Source organism: Apaloderma vittatum, unplaced genomic scaffold (genome assembly GCF_000703405.1).
Source record: "Apaloderma vittatum isolate BGI_N311 unplaced genomic scaffold, ASM70340v1 scaffold719, whole genome shotgun sequence".
NCBI classification, from domain to species: Eukaryota; Metazoa; Chordata; class Aves; order Trogoniformes; family Trogonidae; genus Apaloderma; species Apaloderma vittatum.
In genome coordinates this window covers 151,986-174,674 of record NW_009735627.1, presented here as the reverse complement: position 1 = coordinate 174,674, position 22,689 = coordinate 151,986, and the positions used below count along the sequence as shown (strand labels likewise).

Below are 22,689 nucleotides of genomic sequence, written 5' to 3'. Positions count from 1 at the left end.
TGCTTTATCATTTGAGACTCAGGAAAACAATTTACTTTCACACTGCCCAGTAACGGCACGTGTATGTCTTGACTTCCCTCTTGCTCGGCACAGGAAAGCGTCTGGTAGCATTTTGATCATGCTTTGCTAATCTTAATCTTAATGACTTAGCCTCCGAGATAGCGAACTTTAATATTTAAGCCTTTATATGGCATGGGAAGGTTGTAATTTAAATTTAGCAGTACCTTTCTACACTTTCTTGTACAGCAGTTATATAAAAAGCTTCGATCCACTATAAAAAATAGATTTCCAAAATATTGTTGGAATATATTTTCACAAAAGCCCTTGGTGCCTACAGAATCCATGTGGTGATAAAAAGAACGATCTACAGTTGTTAGATACAGCCCACACAAGTATGTATAATACCAGTGGCTTTGAGATAGATATACATGGCCATTCCAATAAATTCCAGCAAATAATTAGGTAGCAGCTAGTTTTTCTTCCTTTCTTACATAGGCACATGGACAGACTCCACCATTTTTCTACATAAAGTAGAAAAAAAGTATCATTATTCCAAGTCCTGTTAAGATTCCCTTTTAGAAAAGGTATGCTGAGCAAAAGTTTTAATCTGAAGTAATATAAAAATCCAGTTTATTTACCACCACTCACTTGTGTAGTGTGGCCACAGCCTCTCTTGTCTTGATCTGATCCAAGCCAAAAGTGAGGGCAAACCGACGGGCCAGTTCCTTAATCCCACTGACATGGGCAGACGTCCGGTCCAAATTGGGACCTTGCTCCTGAACAAGCTCGTTAAACAGCTAGAGAAAGAATTCAATTGGTAAAATATGTCAGCTAGAAAAGCTGTTGGAAAAGACTTTTGTTCTTAACCTGTTGGGGCTAAGAGTAGACATTACAATAACTTCTTTTTCCCAGAAATGTAACAGAGCTCTTATATCCAGCTTCTAATCGACTTCAGTTCCCAGACTTCCTTCTGTGTCACTGCTGTGGCCAGCTGGCCCCATCTTGCACTTGGGCAGACGGTAACTCTTAAAACGAATTTTGCACTTACCTTCATTGAGTGAATCTATTATTCTCTCACCTCATCAAGATGATTCTGTATTTTTATGCTGTTTTCTAAAACACCTACATCACCCATCAGATCAGCATCTTCTTTGAATTTAGGAGGCAAGATTGCTGCTCCATCACTCAAGACTTAATGAATATCTGAACAGCATTATTGGGTAAACACCTTCATAGCCTGCTTGATAACGCCCTTTCAGAACAACTACTCAGTGGTTTTCCAGTCAGACTGATATTGCTACTTAGACCACATTTTCCTAATGTGCTGATGAGAAGGGAGACAGTGTCAGTGACAATACTAAATCAAGTTGCATTAAATCCACCGTTTCCCTGATATCCACAAGCTCTGTTACCATATAATTAATGAAAGCAGCTTAATTTGACATGATTTCTTCCTGACAAATTCATACTGGCTGTTACCTATCACTCACGTGCTTGCAAATAGGTTGTCTAATTATATTTTTTTTCATATTAGGCTGACTGATCTATGATACCTGGCTTCTTCCTCTCTCCAAGTTTTAAAGACAGGAACTACTTTGACACTTGCCAGTTCTTCTGGAAGTACACCTGGTTTTCTCAAGTTTTCACAGATCTCTCTCAGCTTCCAGATTGCTACAGGAAATCCCTTCATACTCTGGAATGAATTTTGGGAGGCCCAGCTGATTTGAAAACACCTAATTCATAGAAGTAATTTCTCTGTCTAGTGGATATAGCTGGCTCTTCAAGGGCCCAAGTGGTATTTAGTGAAGCAGAACAAGGATTTAGTGTTAGGTAGAACAATGATGGGTTTCATCACCAAGGCAATAATTTATGGTTGATGTAAAGCTTTTTTTTTTCAGGGAAAAAGCATGCTTAACAATGTTGGAAGACTTAAACTCATTAGCTTGGAAGTTTGAAAAATCAATCAGTATTTAGACAAAATGTAAAGAAGATGCGTTACTTTCAGCTAATTATAAGAAGAGAAAGTCATCTTAATTCTTCTTGCTCACCAGGTACCAGTAAACAAACGCTATGAATCAACTTGGACCAAAATTGCCTTTAAGGGTCTTCTCTCTCTTTCTGATCAAGACTTTGCCAGTGCGGGCTTAAGGAGACTGAGGTTACTGAGACAAATGAACGGTGACAGCCTGAACTGAGGAACAAGATAATCTCTTAACACAAGTGTAGCATTTTCCCTTCATTGTAAAGGGCACCAGAGAAAATCCTGTCCAGCAATATTTGCAGTGAGGCATTTCTAGGAAAAATCAATATTCTTACCTGCTGCAAACTGAGAATGAGTGTCTTCGCACACTGGATTTTATCAATTTGCCTTGTTTTGCTCAGGGTTTCCTTAATGATATCTCCATAGTCATTGTAGTACTGGAAAAAAAAGTGGAAAAAACTTTTAAATTGAACCTCTTATACAATTTCTTACAGTTTTCCTGATATGAAGATTACTTGTAATTCTTTTTTTGAAAAGGCAGCAGTTGCCAAACGCCTCATCTCAAATCCAGATTTCTTTGTGGGTGGGAGGCAATGTTTCAATAACCAAATTTGAACTGGTTGGTGTCTTGCACCCAGTGACAAGGTAAGGGACTTCTGTATTTATTATTATATTTTCTAATGAATATGTTGAAAAACAAACAAAAGAGTATTTCCTACCCCAAACTAAATCCTTGATGACTAATCCCTTACAGAGAGACAGGTGACATAGATACCTGCCAAATCAGGATCATCTGAGGGGCTCTGTGTTCCTTGGCAGTGTCAGGACTGCTAATGTGCCTCTTTTCTGGCAGGTAAACTCACAAGTGCAGGGGGCACTGGTAGCTGAGGAGCACATCTTTCTGAGGTTTTTGGGCCTAAACACTGTATGGAAGCAGTGTAAATTGGTAATGTGTAGCCACTGACAGCAGTACTACACACAGCTTTTTTTTTTCTTTTACTGCTTTCCTGTTATCTTCTCTCACAAAAAATCTGCTTCCTTACGGCAAGCACTAAGACTGGGAGACTCCCAGTGAAATAGGAGGTAACTGTTATTGTGGGTTCTAGGAATGAATTTGAGGAGCAGGACAATAAAGTGTCCGTGGAGAGGAGCCTCTCTGGAAATACTCAGCACCTTGCAGGACCAAGTCTAGGTGTTGCTTTTGGTCCTGCTACTCAGGACAGGAAGCTTACTGCTTCTCAGTGGGCAGGTATCATTTAGAAAGGAAAAACTCTTATAAAAAATTTAATAAGGCGGAAAGAGCTTTCCAAAGTGTTCAGTCTTTAACTACTGTGCTGGGAGAGGGGCCCTGACATGACAGTCTGTGTTCAGTCAGGAAGAGGAGAATACTCAGAGCTGGACCTTCATATAGTGCTTGAAGATATCTGCTGCTGCATGCATGTCCACAATGTCATAAATTATCAGCTTGCTAAAGGCAGCCAGAAGGTTTCTTCTCTTATGTAAAGCTTCTATTTTGTTAGCTTCATCTTCTTCGTCTCCCTCTGAAAGCATCAACAACAATAAAAATGTTTATAAGTAACTGCTGTGTTCTAAGCAATGTTATCAAAGAGTAGAGTTCAGAAAAAATCAATTCTTTAAAACGAAACAAGGATTGTCGCAGAAGCTAAAATGAAAGGTGATAATTCTTGAGTCCTGCCTATGTTACAACTGTCAGGAAAGCTGAGGAACAAGATAGACCATCGACCAAGGACCTTATCTATAGTCCTGAGTAGGTACCAAAGATAATCTTTACTCTGTGAAAGGCCCCAGTGAAGACTTGTTGAATGCTTTTTGCTTAACTTCTGAAACACAGGACACTTGGAGATGCTCCATTAACATGGCAAAGACATAAATAGTTCATATAAGGAAAATGAGAAGCAGCAATAGTTCTACTGCATGCCTTGGATCTTCAGGTATGAAGCTGATGGCTCTAAAGCACCAATAACAACAGGAAGTAAAATTCAGCTGTGAGAAACATTAATGTCATTTCACCATTTGAGTAAAAATGAAATTATTCACATAAAATGGTAAATATAATACTACATATAAAAGCATATTCCACAACTTATATAAGAAAATTAAATCAGCTGTAACTGTTACGATAAAAGTAAATCTCCTGTGGTTTTTATAAGAGCTTATTCTTGGAGGGAATCTTCCGACCAGTTTGAAGCAGAACAGAGCTGTGGCAGGAGGAGGGCGGACACAGTGTCATTGCGACTCTTGCTGCACTCATACTGGAGTCTCCACAGAGCCACAGTACTTGAATAATGTATTTGATCACAGGGAATCTCTTATGAGTAGTGGAGCTCACTGTGGATATACATGCCCATTTTAATCCTGAGAAGCCTTAACCCACAGAACTGAAGCCCATTAGCACAATCCTCCCCATTTCTTAATTTCTTTCTATCACTACTGATCTGTTTTGAATACCAAAGGTTACAAAGGTCAGACTGACTTAATGGAGTCAGAGTAGCACTAGGGAACAGAAATTATACATGAAGATCTTTATCCATCTTTTTACTGTCTTCCCTGTTAAATCACAGGAGGTTAAAGACCAGCAATTTGGCTAAAGAGCAGGAAAAAAATTAAACACTAAAATCTACCCTTGATGCATTATTCTGAACATTGAACTCAGAAATTATGATTAACTGCACATAGCTTCCTGGTGAAGCTGTGTTTCAAAATGTGTTCTCCCCAGGAATCCTTAAAGAGATGTTCAACGAAGATGTTAGTTACTGAGGAGCTAGGAAAGTGCCTTTAGAGCAAGAAAACATTCCCTGAGACCTTAGTTCCATATATTGCTGTCTTAAAAGATTTAAAATAGTACCATGTGTCACGCTAGCATACGACTAACTGAGTACAGTGGAAATTCAGAAAATGTGACAAAGAACAACACTACAGTATGCCGTCAGCAGCTCTTCCACATAGCTTGACCATCTGGGAATTCATCTCTTGTCCAAAGCTATTTAGGAAACACTCAGAAACTGGATACCTCTGTACCTGTATTTAGGCATTTATAACACACATCAGCAGCACCAAACTATTTAAAACCAGACCTAAATGCCAAATCTGCCTCTCCCCAACTGAAAGCCAAAAATGTGACGTCATCCTTGTGACTCTCAAAGCGTGGCCATGAACAGATGCTGAGGAAAGGGCGAGGAAGCAAGCAAGCATACATGACACTTTCCCAAGTACTTTCCTAGTCTCCAACCAAATCAAGGATATCTTGAGCTTGATTTGATTATTTTGGGGGATGAGCAGACGGGATGTTTATTTAGTAACATCAGAGTTTCTTAAGGCTTTCTTTGCTAGAGCTTTGCTGGTAAGGTTTGCCTTCAGGATCCTATAATTCAATTTAGTAAGTCTACAGGATTTCTCTTCTATGTACTGTTCCATCATATTTCTTCCCTTGAAGTCATATTAAACAAAGTTTGTTGCTGAACTCAGATTGTATTGTTTTGGAAGTAAAGGAAAACTTAGATCAGTAAAGGAATAATAGTTTTGTCTGGATTTATAGCATGCAGTTACAGTAGAACTCCATGTCTTCTGAAAACATCTGTTTTTATGAAGTGAACTTTTTAAGTACTTATCTTTTTTTAACAAAAGTAGTAGTCAATATCGAGTACTCCATATTCACAGCTCCCAAAATTAAAGACGGAATAATTCTGAAAACAGTTGAACAAACTTATCTGAAAATTCTATTTTGTTCTTTCTTCTGTGTCTTTTATGAAAAAAAAAAGCTAAGTAGAAAACATGAAAGCTAAACATACCCATGCTCTGATTTTCATCATCTTGGTCAATAAAGACATGGTCCATCACAAAACTGAGAAGTTCTGACTGGAGACCTGAATCTGGATTAAACACCAAGGGCTGAAGACCTTCTCGACCTCCAGTCATCAGCTGATGACTAAAAATCATCAAGAGATCACAGAGCAGCATGAAAGCCTGAAAGGCAAAAGAGGATGAATGCACTCACAGAATCATAGAATCATTAAGGTTGGAAAAGACCTCTAAGATCATCAAGTCCAATCATCAATCCAGTTATACCATGACCATTAAACCCTGAAGCGTCACATCTACATATTTTTTTAACACCTCCAGGGATGGTGACTTCACCACTTAAAGCATAATAAGTAAAAAATACGATACCATTTATCTAATTTCCAGATATCCTCTGCTATTATTAAATATCCTTCTTTAATTTTACTCAGTTGTAGTTGTTTGTGTGCTGTGAAAAGTGCTCATAAGGGCTTCCCCTAACTTCAACATGTCAAGCCTTTGATTCCTCTGTAAGGAACTGTGTCTCCTACCTCTTCCTTGTCCAGAATGATCCACATTAAACTTCCATTTCTTTTCTATGAAAAGAACTCTAAATTCACCTCTGATCCAAGGACTGTAGGTAAATTTGTAGTAAAGAAAAAACACCTCTTCTGATAAAGGGTTAGAAAAGTAAAAACATGCAAAAAAATGAACAATGTTATGAGGGAAAATCCAAGCTGAGTCACTGTCAGATCCCCAAAATACAAAGAGATAGCTGTAAGCGAAGAAATTCTTGCAGAATTTCATCAATAATTCTCTGCAAAAGGAATCAAGTAAGTGTGCACAGCTTCCAAATCTAGATACGAGCCAATCAATGGTGAATTTTCCATGATTTATGCTCATTATTATTATATGCTTGTTACCTGAGAATAGAGAAAGGAGGCAGCTATTACTAACTTTATTTCTTTCAAGGGCTTATCTGTAGACTCTCATTCACGGGAAAAATACTATTTTCCCCAATGGCTTGTGTTGGAGTGTCACAGCCAGCTGCATTGATCTGCATTACAGTCAACACCTGAGCACCTTTCAGAAAGTAGTTTTTAATCTTCTTAGGCTAGCTTCAACCTCAAATTCTGAAAGCTGAGAATGAGAGGAAGGCTCAGGGTATGAAGGTGTAGAAAGGCCCCTAGAAGATACGTGCTGGATGGGCTGTCTCTTCCCCGAGAAGGCTGCAGGAGCCTCACTCAGGGCAGGGTAAGTCACCGCTTCCAGGGAGGGGGTAGGTCAGACGTTTGCAAAGGAAGAGAGATTGCGGAATAGCTCTGACAGGGTCATGAAATTCAGTCCTATACTCCCCCTCTACAAAAGGCTGAACAGAAAGACAGTTAACTACATGCTTAAACATGTTTTTGAACCAAGCCTAAGTAAAACCAGTGAGTGAGAGCAATCTGCTTTACAAACTTCCAGAATGAAATCTTCGTGAATGCTGAACGTCACAGCAGCTCACTTATTTCCTGGAGCGTTATAAAATCTGAATGAGCTATACTCAGGCAAGAACAAAATACAAATCCTTGTAAACTATGTTGTACTTTGGCTTTGGAAACAGCTGCCACTGTTTGGGGGTTTTCTCCACTGGATCCAAAAAGCTGTGATTCATTTCAGTGATGATCTCACCTGCTCTAAACTCCTTTGATACTTGATAGAATTCAAATTAATTCTAATATAGAGCTCTAAAAAAGGCCCATGAATAATGGACTGAAAGCACTTATTTCTGTCCAATATAAAGGCAGCAGGGGACTCAGATATAGATGACCACATACTGTATATGCATCTAGTCACAGGAGAATTATTTCACTCGGATAGTCTAGGAAAATTCGAATTGTTTGAGGCCTGTTTTTATAAATATCTGATATGTTCTTCCTTCTTTGATATATACATTGACCTCTGGAAATAATGTGTAGATTAAGAATCAAATATGGTAGGGAAATAATATAACTTACATAGAATTGTCAAAAAAAAAATCCAGTAAAACAAAAGGATTAAGAAGGAGTTCCTGCACTCACAGAAATACATTTTTTAAGGTGGAAAATTAAAAAGATCATAGCAGTTGGAAGGAACCTCTGGATTCTCTACCCCAGCCTACTCTGACTGCGACGCTTGCTGTCTCTAGGTCTGGCTGGTCATGGCTTTGTCTAGCTGAGGCTCAAAAGCTCACAAAGAATTGCGAACGGCAAGGGAGCTTCTAAGAAAAATTTAAATTACAAATAAAAAAAAATTGTGGCCACAAAAAAGAAGAGAATATAAACATGTTAATATATATCAAGAACAAAAACACTACAGCAGTGGGAAGGATTATTTACTACTTGTTGCTGCAGGAAAAGACCTTAGTGCCATCTTAAGCTAGAATGGTCAGTATTTCCATGAAGCCAGATGAGATTTTCCTATTATTAATAAAATATGCCAAGAGTAACTACTCAGAATATTAAAAAACAATTACTCAAGTTAAATCTGCTGGAAGACAATGACATGTCAGAGTCTTTTAAAAATACATAAACTAGCAACAACTTTGAGTCTTTAATATTCATATTTATCAACTTGGAGAACACAGTGCAAATGCCAAGCAGAGCTATCTTTCAAAAAAATGTAAACTTGTCTTTTAAGAAGCATTATCTTTTAAAAAATACAGGCAAAACCCACAAGCCATCTAGTTACAGTCTTTGCAAAATCTTGGGAGGTCTGATAGAAATGCAATTTTTAGACAGCTAAAGGATATTACAGACCTGATATAAATCAGCATATATTCATAAAATCTCAGCAAACAAACCAGCTATTGTAAAGTGGGTTTTTTTCAGAGACTGCAAATTATTTCACCAAGCCCTTCAATTTTATTTCACGTTCTAAATACATACAGCAGAAGCTTCCCACTCCATGCATGCGTGGCTTTCCAAAAATCTAAACCAGAGAACTGGATAACTACACTGAGCCACAAAAGAACCTGACACCTGCTTAGGCAATCGTATTTCACGTATGTACTTTTGGCATACGTGTGCGCACACATACACATGCCAAGAGATTTATGCACGTGGGTTTTCAGCCAGCCTACCACACAGGGAAGCAACCTAAGCTATGATGGCTCCATGGATGGGAGTCTAAAAAACCCTCCAGACCTTTATATTTCTGTAATGAAGACACTGTTTAAATAGATATTTTATTCTGATTTCTCTAAGAGATATAACTATTTGTGAAGTGACGATTTTTGTACAGTGTGAGAAGACACTACATTTTCAGTGTTATTCAGAGTATTTTTGTAAAATAAATTGACTTTTTGTTCTGCTAGAAAATATGCAGTAGTATGACCTGTACTGCTAGAAGCCTCAATTTTCTCCCATTAGCCACAATGGCAAAGAGATACAGTAATTAGTATTCACCACTACATTATTATTATTATACACTATTATACACTGAATTATTAGGGTAACGAAATAATGAAATATCATCAAGGCTTCAGGCATTTGCCTTTGGCAGGAAAGCAATCACTCTAGACTGCCCTTTGATCAACAACAGGGGAAAAACCCCAGAAATATACAGAGAAAGATTCAGCCTGTTTGAGGTCTCAGTCATCCTTTAAAAATGCTGATTTCTCTCCGTTAATACAGTAAGTGTCTAAAGCAATAGACTTATTTTAGGTGACTGAGTGAGATGCCTCAAGTTACGACAGCTGAACATGAGCCTAAGCATCCAGTTAATCCTTACCGTTATAACAAAAATGAATTTGCCATTAGTTGAGTTTTGAAGGTGCTTTTAATACAGCTCTTCTTATGGAGTGTTTGTTCAGTTTTATTTAGAAAAAAGGCACAGATGATTTTACTTTAAGTTTGATATAGTGTCGTATTCAGTTTTACTACTGTTTAATATTCACACTTTTCTAAAACCATGGGACAGACATCTCCTTTACCTGTTCTTTGACTGGAGTGTTGACATTTGATAGACACTGCTGGCAGACAGCTAGAAAGGATTTCACAGTTTTCCTCAATACCAACAAGTCCTCCTAGAATAAACATTAAAAAGGGATAATATACAAATATTAATAAAAGGTTGGTAGGAAAAAACAAAATTTGAAAATGGTGATAATTTCATACATTCAATCCTAAAAATTAGCCAAACAAAAAAGGCTATGAAAAAATGTGCTATTCATATGCATAGAGTAAAACAAGTCATTAATTTTCATACAAATGACCCAAAGTTTCCCTGTAATAAATAATAATAAGAAAACAATACATTCCTGAGTTAAATTGTCTGTATTTTAAATTGAATATACATTCTAAATGTTTCAGAATTGAAAGTTCAACACACCAAGTTCAGCCTACTTGGTGGTTTATGAAGAATTCTGTACTCAGATAAATCAACATGAACAAATAAAATACCAATTAATATCTCAAGTTCAACAAAAACGTTATCCCAACCAGCTGCAGATGTAGGAAATGAAGGCAAATCACAGAAATCTGATGAGTTATGGAAGGAGGGAGGTTTGTTAATCTGGAGCAAAAAGAATTTGTGAGTGGCAAAGGTGTTCTTGGTCACCTTGATCCACAGACAACTGATATGTTCCCATATTTGGGAAAATCATAGAATCGTTTAGGCTGGAAAAGAGCTTTAAGATCACATCCAATTGATAACCCAGCACTGCCAAATCGCTGGAATCAGCACACTCAGAGTGCAAGGGATGAGGCTCGTCCTGGAAAAAACCACCGGTCTAAGCAGCCAGTTTGATAGGAAAGCTCTGTACCTGAAGGAATTAATGATGAACTCCCATAAATACTTATGTTTTACGGATAGCAAGATGAACTAGTGAAAATAAATCAAAATGTAAGATACTGGAGCACAACCATAAGGATACAGCAAGTAGCCACATGGAGAGGGCAAATCAACTACAGCAGAACAAGAACACTCCTATGTGAAGAGCCAGGACTTGCCGCTGGGGTAAGCAGCCCTTCTGCCAGGGCCCCACAGACAGCACCGCTGCTGACGTGCACCTGAGAGCGTTGCCTGGAAGACCCATTCCTTCCCTGGGATCACCACCACTGGCTCCATGTAAAGAAGGGATGGTAACAGCCATCAGCTCGCACCAGCACTGCTGGCCTGCTGCTCCTGCAGGCTGTCCTCCACAATTATCAGCTCTGAGACAGCAGACAGTGTGCCCTACAGAGCAACATCCAACCTAAATCCAAAGAATTTACATAGGATACATGCAACACCGTCCTTGTAAAAATTCCAATTTTTAATTATCCTAGCTGTTCAGCCCATGTGTCTCATTTCTAGTTTTAGCTTTTTTTATTGCTTCCCATCATAAGATCTTGTTATTCTTTGTTTACTGAAAAGCCTTTTTGTGGTCCATATGTTCTTCCCATACTGGTTCACAGCAGAAGGCATGACTGCAAGCGTGCCGAAGCACCCCAAGCATTCCTAAATCTCTGAACCTCTTATAATTTTCAAAACAGGGAATGTGATTTTCCAGTACAGACACCGAAGGTCTATGAGCCACTTCACTTTCCTGTTCCTGATAAATTTCTCTCCGATAATACAGTGTCCTGGTCTGAGCTAAACAGAACCAACTCTGTTCACTGATTCTACTTTTCAGCTCAGTCTCTTCTAAAGGCCTGCGCTTTCTGAAGTTAGCAGCGTGTTTTTGCAGAGAGTGTCTGCTACCAGAAGTGATAATGCCTGACGTTTATAGTTACTACCACAGGCTGGTGTGCAGAAAGGCTCTTGCATATACTTGCTCCTGTAGTGACCAAGGTCACTGCTGGATCTTGTGTGCCACGTTGGGAGTGTGGGGAAGTAAAAGGGAGGAATGGACAGGAGGAGTGATGAAAAAGTGTGTTCAATTCCATATATGGATAAAGCTGAGAGATCATAAGGGCTAAGCTCTCTTGTTCTTCCTCTTCTTCAACAGCTGGCATCTGAGGAGAACTCTGTCCATTCTCCTGCCTCTGATCCTGATCCTGAGTGCCAAATCAAACACCCAAATCAAGCTCCTGGGTCTGGTTCTCCTCTGAGCCTGGGACTGGCCTGGTGCCTGCCTGCTCTGCAGCACTAGTGATGATGGCTTCTGGGGCAGGGAGTCGGGTTCAATATCAGTTTCGTGTGTATTTGTATATATTTCATTGTTTTCATTATTTCCTTATTAGTATTATTATTGTTTTATTCAAGCTGGTTTAGTTTTCTTTTCCCATCATTAAGGCTCTCTGTCTTATTCCCTTTCCTTTCCCGTTTGGGGGAAGGAGGGTTTAGAGAGCATCTCTCTGTGTTCAGTGGCTGGCTCTGCCCTAACCTTTAACACAAAGCCAAGAATCCCTTGTGCCACCACAATACCCTGCCATTACACAATCCGTAAGACAATTCTGCTCTATTCTAAGTCACGACATTCCATCCATCAGCTTTCTTGTTCTCGGATACGAGTCTTCTATTTGGCAGCATTAAAACACCTCTTTGTTATTTTAATTGTATTTTGTTTATCAATTTATCTGTATCATCCACATTTTAAACGCCTTCACCTTACCTTACCTGATGATTAGTAAAAATTATCAGTTTTTAGCAGAGAATGGATCTCTCCTAGAATGCACCAGAAGCTATCCCACCATGCAAAGACTTCCCACTTATTACTTTTTTCTTAACATATTAATCAGCTTTGAGCTATAGAATACGAATTACAATAAATTCCCATATTCACCTGAAATGCAATGGGGCACTAACATCTTGCAGAAACTGTTATTTCAAGTGGTTTCTTTACCCATCAAAAAAGCAATCTTCTCAAGCACAACTTTATTTGTTCCTTCCAGTCTTATCTATTGGTCACATTCACTCTGTCCTTCAGGCTTGTTCTGACTGTTTTCTATCAGCCAGTCCAAGATTTTACCTAGGACTGATGCCAGGCTTATCAGTTCACTGTTACATAAGCACCTGATTTACACCTTTAAACACTGTGATTACAATTTAATAACCTCCTATTTTCTATCACAATTACCTTCCCTTTAGATGTTAATTAATTCAACAGAGAAACGAAATCCTATGAAAAATCCTATATAAAGGCTAAAAAGTGAATCAGTGTCTCTCATTTTTCTTTCTATCAAAGAATGAGTAACATGTAGACACACATTATTTATCATCCTCTCTCTTGATAGCATTAAGAAGATTCATTTTGAAAAGATACAGACAGCAGAAGAAAGTCTGACTGAACAGTGCAACAGAGTCATCTGGAACTTCTCTAACTTTGGAGAAATCCCCAGACTCCTATACAGAGCAGTAATTTTTTTCAAAAGAGAAAATGAGAAGAAAAAAGATGAATTAGATTTTCAAGTCTTTTACCATTCTCTGGCACACAGCCAAGGCTCTTTGAGTGCGACTACCTGATATGGCGGCTTCAGCAGAAAAATTAGTATGAAAAAATTTCACTGTCCTCCGGGTTGCTAGCGTAAAACCATGGGGTCACACTGGGAACCTGGATTGCTAAAGTGACCCAGGATAAAAACAACTCTTTCTTGAACCGTACAGTGTAAGATCTTAAAATTTAACTAGTTCATGGCAGGAAACAGAATAAGCCAGTAAGAGCAAGACTTGTATGGCCTTTGCCAGCCACCACCTCTAACTGAACAACTACGTTCACAAGAGTGCTATCTAAAATTGTTTTTTCCACCGAAGCCATTTAGAAATGCTGTGCTTTTCCTCAGTTCATCCACCAAACCCAATGCTTTTCTTCCTATCTGTCTTTGGGCTTTCTTACCAATTCAATTGATCAGTAGCTATCACCCTTCTACTGAAATGTCATTCAAACTTTTATGCTGATATCATCTCCTCAAGCTCTATAATCAAAATTGTAATCTGTAAATCGTATTACACAGTGTGTGGGAAATCTGCAGAGCACTCTCTCGGTAACAGCCTGGGTAAACAACAGTGCCTAGGATGAGAACATGAGTGCAACAGTGCCTGTAAACAAAACACCTGTCACTACCTGTTCTGACAGAGTGTTTGGCAAAAAACTGACCATGCCAAGAGAAGCGTCAACAATGAATTTGCTTTAAGTGACCAGGTTGAACAGTAACCAGGAGATTAGCAAGAAACTTTTGAGAAAAGAAGGAGTCACCTCGTCGAGAAGTATGACAGTAACGTGAAAAACTGTGATCACAGAGAGGAGCCTTGGGCTGGAACAGAGCCAGTCAGACACCCCAGCACTGCCACCACTGCCCAGGCCTGGTGGCACATCATCCCTGCTGGAAGCCACCTGAAGGATTTAAGCATTTGGTATTCTGGCTTACCTGCTGTATAGCTGATACTTATTCTTGAGATGTGTTGCGCTGACTGCAGGTAACTTATGTGTTGTTAATCAATCATTGACCTGACTTGATCCTAATTCGATTTAAACTGCAAGAATCAGATTTCCCCTGACACACACACAAAGCCTGTAGACCAACACACCTAGTCTCACGTAGTCAGCCATAATGCAAAACACACCTAACAACTCTAATACAAAGTATCCTCAAAAAGCAATAATTTTGCCCTGGGCTTGGGCATAATGCCCGGGACAGTTTCCAAACAAGGACAATCCTTCGAAGAGAGCCATCTGAATACCAGATAAAGAGTAACTTGATTCTGAGAAAGACTCTGGTCCCAATAGTATACCCCGGGTTGTCATGTATGACTCTACTCTAGAACCAATACACCAAATTATTAAGCAATTTTGAGTTCTTTTTCAAAGAACTCACTTTGAAAGAAATCTTAACAGAATCACCCACCCTACCTGCAAACTCCCTGCAATGAAAGGTACACCTGATGAATGCAGAGCATACTTGATTAAGAAACTTAAAATTTGTCTATTTTACCAAGCAAGATACTTCCTCCCACAGAAACATCTACACCCCTGCATCCTGTACTTACATTTTCAAAATATTAATACACTTTATCCTGTGCAAGGAATGCCTACATGGTAACTACTGAGGTGAAATAGGGCGGCTACTGTTTGCCAGCATGAGCTCACACAAATGACCCAGATGGCAGCAGCTGAACATTTCTTACAAATCAATCCCTCCATCTCTGATCACTCAGCTCAAGGGAAATCTAAAAAAAAGGAAAAAAATCATCTAAATGCAAGCCTAGGAACAAAAATTCATAAATCTAAGGGAAAAATAAGGACTCAGGACTAGTTTTATGATGTATTATGAATTCCCTTCTCTCCATTAGCCTTTTCATCTTTCATCTCTTTCCCACTATGCAGCTCCTATTTCCCTTCTAGTAACTGTCTTGCCACCTTGCCTTCCCCTGCTCCCGCCCCATCACAGATACCAAAGACCTTTTCCTTTTCCTTCAGAGAAGGCTTACCTGATTTGTATTCTAAAGAGAAAGCAAACAACTGTTTTCAGCTTCTATTTTGCTTTGCAATCTTTTGCTTTTATTTCAAAGCTGAGAGGCTTGCATGTCCAAAAGCCTCTCTAATTTTTAGAGCTATATCCATTGGTCCACTAAAGATAGCACTTCAGCCTACAAACCATCACCTCCCTCTGTCCTTACACCATTGAAGCTACAGCAAAGTAGCACTAGAAAGTTGGATGGACCTATGTATTAAAATACTGTCTTAGAAATGGTCCTGTAAAAGTCTGAATACTTCAAAAACACTCAGGAAACACACTACTTTGCATTTTGAGATGCCTGTATTAATCCCTTTGTCTTCCCATACATCATACTTTAGAAGTGATCCCCCTTAATGCCTGCTAATTTATAAGCCTAAATCATGGGCAAAATCCCAATGGATTAACCGGCAGATATAGTGTAGACGAGATTTATTTCCACTATGAACAATCTATAGCCACAAGTTTGATAGGTTAAAAACCACGCAGAACAAAACATTACAACTGCATCAGGTTTGTGGATTTCTCTTTATCCATCCCTGTCATGAGCAGAGCTGAGGTTGCTGGCCAGGTGTGAAGAGCTGAGGAGTGTTACTGCCGCGCTCCTCTTGAACCAAGCACGCAGAACACTCGCTGTTTTTGTAGGGGGTGGGGTGAAATATGGAACAGTAAGTTAGTAACAGTCCTCTAGGTTAGAGCAGTAGTTTTCGATGGGGATTCCAGAAGCAGAACTGACTTGTACTTTGAACGGTCATTCCTGATGGAGCTTTCGTAGTTCTTTCCATTCCTATGAACTGCATTATGACTTAACATGAGTCAGAACAGAATTAGAAATACACAAAAGACCAAGGCTATTTCGCATTCACCTCAAAAAAATGTCTCATACAAGTGCATCCTATTTTGAAAAAGTATGCAAGGCCACACAATTGCACTAAGCTTGCCTGCCAGAAAAAAACAGTCAGTGAAACAAATTTTTTCAGTTTAACTGGACCATCACAGTAATACTGAAAAAAACATTCTATATTCATACTATGACATCAAAATGTAGAGCATCTGGACAGGTCTTATGCAGACAGATGCTGTGGATGTTAGTCATTAGCTGTAGTTTATGCTAAGTATGTTTCTTTTACTATAATTTAGACACAGGAATATATGAATTTTTTTCCCCAGCAATGCGACAGCTATCCCTGTGCACCATTTACATTATACTGCAGCAATTTACTGTATTTAGTTCAAAAAAACCCAGAGAAATGCAGTGAAGGGAGAAGAGAATACTACCAAACGCTCTGTGTCTCAGAAGTTGCACCCCAAGAGTAAGGCAAGACTGGGCATTGCTGCTCAAGGGGCCCAGCAAGTAGAAGGACAGAGTTGTGGGGCACGTTAAGGAGTGTGTAAGATGTTCAGCAAGACCCAACAGTCAAGAGCACACAGCAAAAATTTAATAAAGTTGTTGAAGACAGTGTTCAGGCTTGGAGAGTCAACCAAAGTGCTGTAAGTGCTTGGTCCCTCACACCAAAGTCACTCACTAAACAGGTAACCACCAACCAGTTTTCCTTACTGGGGAGGCATTAGAACGAGATTTAGTGTGTTGATTTCATAGAATCATAGAATGGCCTAAGCTGGAAGGGACTTTAGAGATCATTTAATCCAGCCCCCCTGCCGCCAGGCACGTCACCTCTCGACTAGATCAGGCACCTTAAGGGCTCAGGATTTACTTTTAGTTACTCAGCTCCTTCCATCAAAGTGAAATTTCTCCCTGAGGATAATGCTACTAGCTAGGAGGACTTCAGATGCCTTACTGTGATGCGATTCTGACTTTATTTAAAACAAATGGGATGCATTCAGTTTTCTTAGTCACATAATACCAGCATGCTAAAGAGAAAAAAGCCAAGGGGGTAAAATGTGAATGAAGGCCCAAATAAGCAATACCAATTCTAGCAGCTATTTAATAAATGTCAATATACGTCAGTATTTAAAACAAGTCAAAGAATTTACAGTCTATTTTTATATTTTTTTGTGTATAAAATGCTTATTTTAGTAGTACTTTAGTATAAGATCTTTGTCTTTTTGATGCTGATGGGGAAGTACAAGCGTACTTTGGTTTTCATGCCATTTTAATTTGATGTATTACTTCTGAAAAAGCCCTAAAAAGGCAGGATGTTGGCCTCTGATTGAGAAAAGAACTAAGAAAGGCTTCTGGAAAAAATGTATGATGAACAAGTTACATGGGATATTGTCCTTAATACATTACGCTTGCACTTATTTTTACTAATAATCGTCACTGCTAGTTACCTTAGATATACATTCATCATCATAAGAGATGTAAGTAAAAGGGAAGCAAGGTAAAGTGTAGAGACCAGCAGCACTGCTGACAACTATTCGGTAAGCACTGTCAACATCACTGAGCCATTCATGCAAGCTGCTGGACTCACCGTAAAGTCCATTAATTATCTTCAGCATTAGAAACACAAAAATCAGCTCATATAAAATCCTGATAAAAAAACCTTCCTCGGTTTGTATAGCTTATTTAGACACATGCATGATGTTAAACAGATCCTGAAATACTGAATAAATCAAAACACCAACATTTTCTACCAGTTTCACAAGAACAAAAGATGACAGTACAGTGGGTGGTGTCACAAGAGAATCAAGTCTAATGGCTTTTTAGACAAGGTGTGTTTCTCCAGTAAAATCTGTATGATCAAACGGCTACTTACTTTGGAAGGGGAGCCTTCAGTGATTTTCACCAGCTGCCAGAGAATAGAGTAATGGGAACACTGCAGTGCCTGAACAACTATCTGTAACAGAGGGAACACAAAGAATCCCAGCCCATTGGAAATATCAAGCAGATCGGTAAAATGTATGAAAAATTTATAACACATTCTGAGGACAAGAAATAGGAGCAGCTCTCAGGTGGTACTTTTTGTTTTCAAGGATATTATGTTTTCCCTTAATTAGTTTGGTGCAATAAGAAACCACCCACTACAGGTGAAAAAAATACTGCATAAGTTCTGCGAAACAGAACAGGAAACCGTATTAGAGTACAGCAAGAGGTGGTGCCACAGCATGACAGAAATACAACCTAACATCTACACATCTTGGTTCAAAAGCTTGAGTTTAACTCTGACTTCACTACGAATACAGCCTGGAAATTTGTTCTGTTGTCAAATAAACATGTAGCCCAATTTCTAAAAAAAGTGAGAAAATACAATTTTTCTCATGGAGAAGTGTCTTCTTAAAATTTCAAATCTGCATTAGGTGCTACAAATTTCAAAATCTTTTTTGCTTCCAACAATCACTTCTACAAAATACTTTTTTGAAAGATATCACTAAAGACTAAACCATTCCTTTTCAGCAAACTCCTTCTAGTGGACTGGTGGAAGAAATACTGAAGACAGGTCAGATTTCAGATATTTTTTCCCCCAAGATCTTACAGAAGTATTTGGGGAGCCACTTCACTGTCCAACTCAGAAACTGGAGATGGCTGGTAGCTGCATGGACAGTATTTATCTGCTGGCTCCCTCCCTCCAGTTAGCAAAATTCCAGCATTAAGTATGAACTGCAGAGAGAGCAGAAGGCCCCACACCTTAAAGCCATGACTTTCACATGGTGTGTGGAATATGGTCCTTTTTAGAAAATACTTTTGCGAGATTTTTTTTTTCTAAATGAAGTTGTTAGAATTCTAATTGTCTTCTAATTGAAATCAAATTATAACTTAAAATGCACTGAAATGTTGGAGAAGACAATCTGCAATTTAAACAGGAATCCTGGGAGAACGTGAAATGGTCCTGTGCTCAGCCATGAGAAACTATACAAGAAAATTAAGTCCAAGACATTTCCACTACAAGAACTCCACTGGTAAGGTTTTTTTCCTGCTAAATGTTCTTCTTGTTTTCTGGTTTTCATAAGCTTCTATCTTATCTTTGATGCACAATAATCACTTGTGATAATTCTAATTGTAGCCAAGGTTTAAAAAAGTTGGGTTTCAGTGTAAACCTCATGATTTATGCGTTGCTTTTCACAGCCAGGAACATTAGTTTACAGATAGACGGTGCTTCACTACAATATAAATTTCATTCAAAACTCCATGTTTTTCCTAAATAACTGAAGTCTAGTGCATTAATCATTCAGATTTCTCTACAACTACACTCTTCAAAACTTTGAATCCCTAAATGCTTCGCAGTGCAGATGTTGTGAACTGTACCTGTTCTGGCATAGCTCCGTGTTCAATTCCAGTTCTTAGCAATCTGTAGCAGTTACTGAACAAATCCCATTTTGTGAGATCGTGCGCACTAGAACAAGAGGGAACAGGGAGAGATTAGTTGTGTTCCTCAAAACTCCACATGACAGCAGGAACACAGTCTGACCTGGCAGCTCAGCCAGCTTTGGTATTTTTGCAAAGCTGAGACAATACAACCTGCTGACAAAGCAGCCGCACAGTTAGTTCACACCCTGCTAAAAACAGAAGTTAGGCTTTCTGATAAACAAGAAATAATGTTTTACTATGTGGGATTTTTGTAGGGAGGAGATAAATCCTCTGCATACCATACATCTTTAAAGGTTACTGAAGTGTAGCTAGGAGCTCCTTCTCAGTGTTGCCTCTAAATCACCTTTCCTCTTTGGTCCTGAACACTGATAGAACTCCAGAAAGCATTTTCTCTGGCATTGCAGCAGAAACTACAGCCAAACTCCAGCAATGTATACTGAATGAAAAATGGCAAAATAAAGTTACATATCTTTTCTGCCATATCATTTGGAGAAAAATAATATTACCATCATTAAATATCCTGAAATATCTAAAATAAGACAACGTGATGTACATGTACATGCACATGCGACAGAGATGGCGATTGCCACCCCCCATTTATTGTTTCACATTTCAGTTGTACCCAACCTAATTTGCCAGTGAGAGGAATACAAATGAGATTAGCAACATACATTCTACAGCCTTACAGACTTCAACAGCTTCTGATATAGCTTTTTTTTTTTTTCATTTCCCAGAACTGAGAAATACCAAAGAAATTACAGAACACCACACTGGCCACAAGAAAAAAATTCTCTCTCACTAAAAGATTTAGGTTGAACAAACTTTTTGGGCACTGGAAATAAATGAGCTACCTAGAAACAATTTATAATATGCTTATAAAAGTACAAGCCACCTCAAAATAACCAGAAACTTGGTGATTAAAATACTCACCTGGAAGCAAGGATACTCAGCCCAAATTGGCAAGCCTGAACTAGATAAAGCAGTCTGTTGCATCCTGCTCCCTTTCATCCCAGCACCTTGACCACCCAGATAAGCTTACTCTTCTCACCCCTTTGTGTCTGTCCTGCTTTGGAGCTGCCTGATTTTGTTTAAATAATTAACTACCCTGCTCAGCCACAAAGAATAATTCACTAGATCCAAAGTGGACATAGGCTCAAGTCTGGGAATGCCTAGATCCTGTTGAAAGCCCCATTATGCAACGCTTCCCAGTCTGGAGCACGTTAGCTCTGGAAAACCTTACTGATAAAATTTCACAGAAAATGTAACAATTAATGCTCTTGTACTGAAGTATCAACTCTAGGGTAGGCTTGCGTCATCAAGTCAAGGAGCATTTTGACTTCTAATTCAGATCCATGAATAGAACAATAGGCAAACTGAAAAAAAAGGGAACAAAAATGTAAAAATGCTCCCCCCGCCTTAGATTCTGGATGGTCTCTGAAGTATGAAAATAAAATGTTTCTTAGATAAATTATATGCTGTCAGAGAACTGCCTCTGACTAGTGATATTAAGCACATAGATGCTGCTTCAGCAAATCACGAGGTTGCTAGCAAGGCAGAGTTGTACCTCCTTAATTACAGTGCTGTAATTAAAGCAGTAAAATCTCCTTGGTGTGCAGAGGCACATATCAGCATAGATTATCCTACAGAGAATATGAAAGGAAAAACTGTCTCATTTCTGCCTTTTAATTTTGGAGCCCTCCATGTCAGGCAGCTGTCACCAGGGCCACGCTGCATTGCCCTGACAGCTGGGGGCACCTTCGCTCTTTGCTCTGAGCTTGGCCTTACAGCTCATCTCAGGAAAAGCTTTGCAGCTTCCAAAATTGAAAAATTCTAACTATATACAATTTGCACAGGACTTTTCAATACGAGCTTCCTTACAGAAAAGCCTCCACAATAAATTTAGGCATACTCTGGTGCACCTTTGTATGTTTTGAACTACTTGGCAATCAAAACAATAGTCATAAAGGTTCCTTGGACACAATACAATTTTCCCCAGAGATTCAGACTGACATAGAGGCTCCTAGAATGAAAATTCACACAACACAGAATTTTCCTTTGGTCCCTTTCTTGTCAGAGGGTATTAAAGGATTACAGAAAACAGGGCCCAACATTTCATCAAAGGTTTCTTTTCATCCTTATAGAGAGCACTGTCTGCTGGGGCATGCACCTGCCAGAAAACAGTCAGATGAAGTAAAGGTACCAGAGTTCCCCAGTGTTTCTGAAAGCATGGCAATAAGCAGCTTAGAAAACTTCCTGTTGTGGTTTAAAAACTTTCTTTCTGAAGAGGTGATCTCTCGACCCACAAAACTGCTTTTGTTTTTAAAGAGGGACAAAGTCAGAGAAGCTGCACCTTGGGCTTGAAGAGCTATGCTAGAAACAGTCTAGTTTCTCTACCAACATTTCATTTATCATCATTTCTACTTCTGGACATAATAAACTTCTGAGTAATTCAGTCCAACTGTGAAAGAATGTTCTGTATACAAGACAGCATGAAAGGGCACTTCCAGAGTAATGGAGGTGACGTTTGAGATTCACATATCTTGCATTAAGTGAAGCAATTAGATAAGAAATGCTGATGTTTTGCAGCATACGAACTGCTATAACACCGACGTGTTACGTGTGAAAGCTCAGCTGAATTAGGCTGGAGTCAGTATAGAAAAATTGTCTCCATGTACTTAAGGACAGGAAAAAAATGCTATAAATATCAGTGAAACCGTGGTAAAAAAATCAGCTCAAGTATATACTTCAGGTGTTCCATTCAGATGACCTCAAGAAAATTTATTATTATATTCTGAAAATTTGGAAGGAAACATTGCAATGATGATTTTCATTTGTATTGGAATACTGACATCCTTGTTTGAAGAAACATCTGAACTAACAAGTGCGCTGCAAGCCCTTTGTCGCCATGACCCTTTCAGAAAGAGGATTAGCTCAGGCTTAGGAAATCTCAGTACGGCAGCTTTTTGGTCTGGAAGGTGTTTCTGATAATCCTCTACCATGTTTTTTTCCATCTTGATGGGTTTCTTTTCCTTAAAATATGAAGAAGCAGCACCTACCAACGAAACGAAGCATGTACAGTGGAGTTTCTCATGCTTGAAAAAGAGAGGGACTTGTTTCTTTTCTAAGCCTCAGCAACTACTTTATTAGGTATCTAACTGAAAGGTATCAGTTCTTAGCCTGCAATTTCAACTTCTTCCATTGTTTTAATTTATTTTGGCTCCCCGTAGATGACAATGAGAGTATCA

The 22,689-nt window shown here is 38.9% G+C and overlaps 1 protein-coding gene across 1 annotated transcript in view; it reads right to left on the bottom strand.

Moving 5' to 3' along the window:
- Positions 1-22,689, bottom strand: part of LOC104279369 (cohesin subunit SA-1) — a gene marked incomplete at its 3' end in the record, with an annotated part of 136,558 nt that overhangs the window by 4,957 nt on the left and 108,912 nt on the right. The window contains exons 21-27 of the mRNA XM_009876635.1: positions 19,382-19,469; positions 17,895-17,975; positions 9,735-9,827; positions 5,791-5,965; positions 3,383-3,522; positions 2,317-2,418; positions 649-797 (exon numbers count right to left, since the gene is read on the bottom strand). Coding sequence (XP_009874937.1) covers positions 649-797; positions 2,317-2,418; positions 3,383-3,522; positions 5,791-5,965; positions 9,735-9,827; positions 17,895-17,975; positions 19,382-19,469 — 828 coding nt within the window. The remainder of the gene's footprint in view (positions 1-648; positions 798-2,316; positions 2,419-3,382; positions 3,523-5,790; positions 5,966-9,734; positions 9,828-17,894; positions 17,976-19,381; positions 19,470-22,689) is intronic.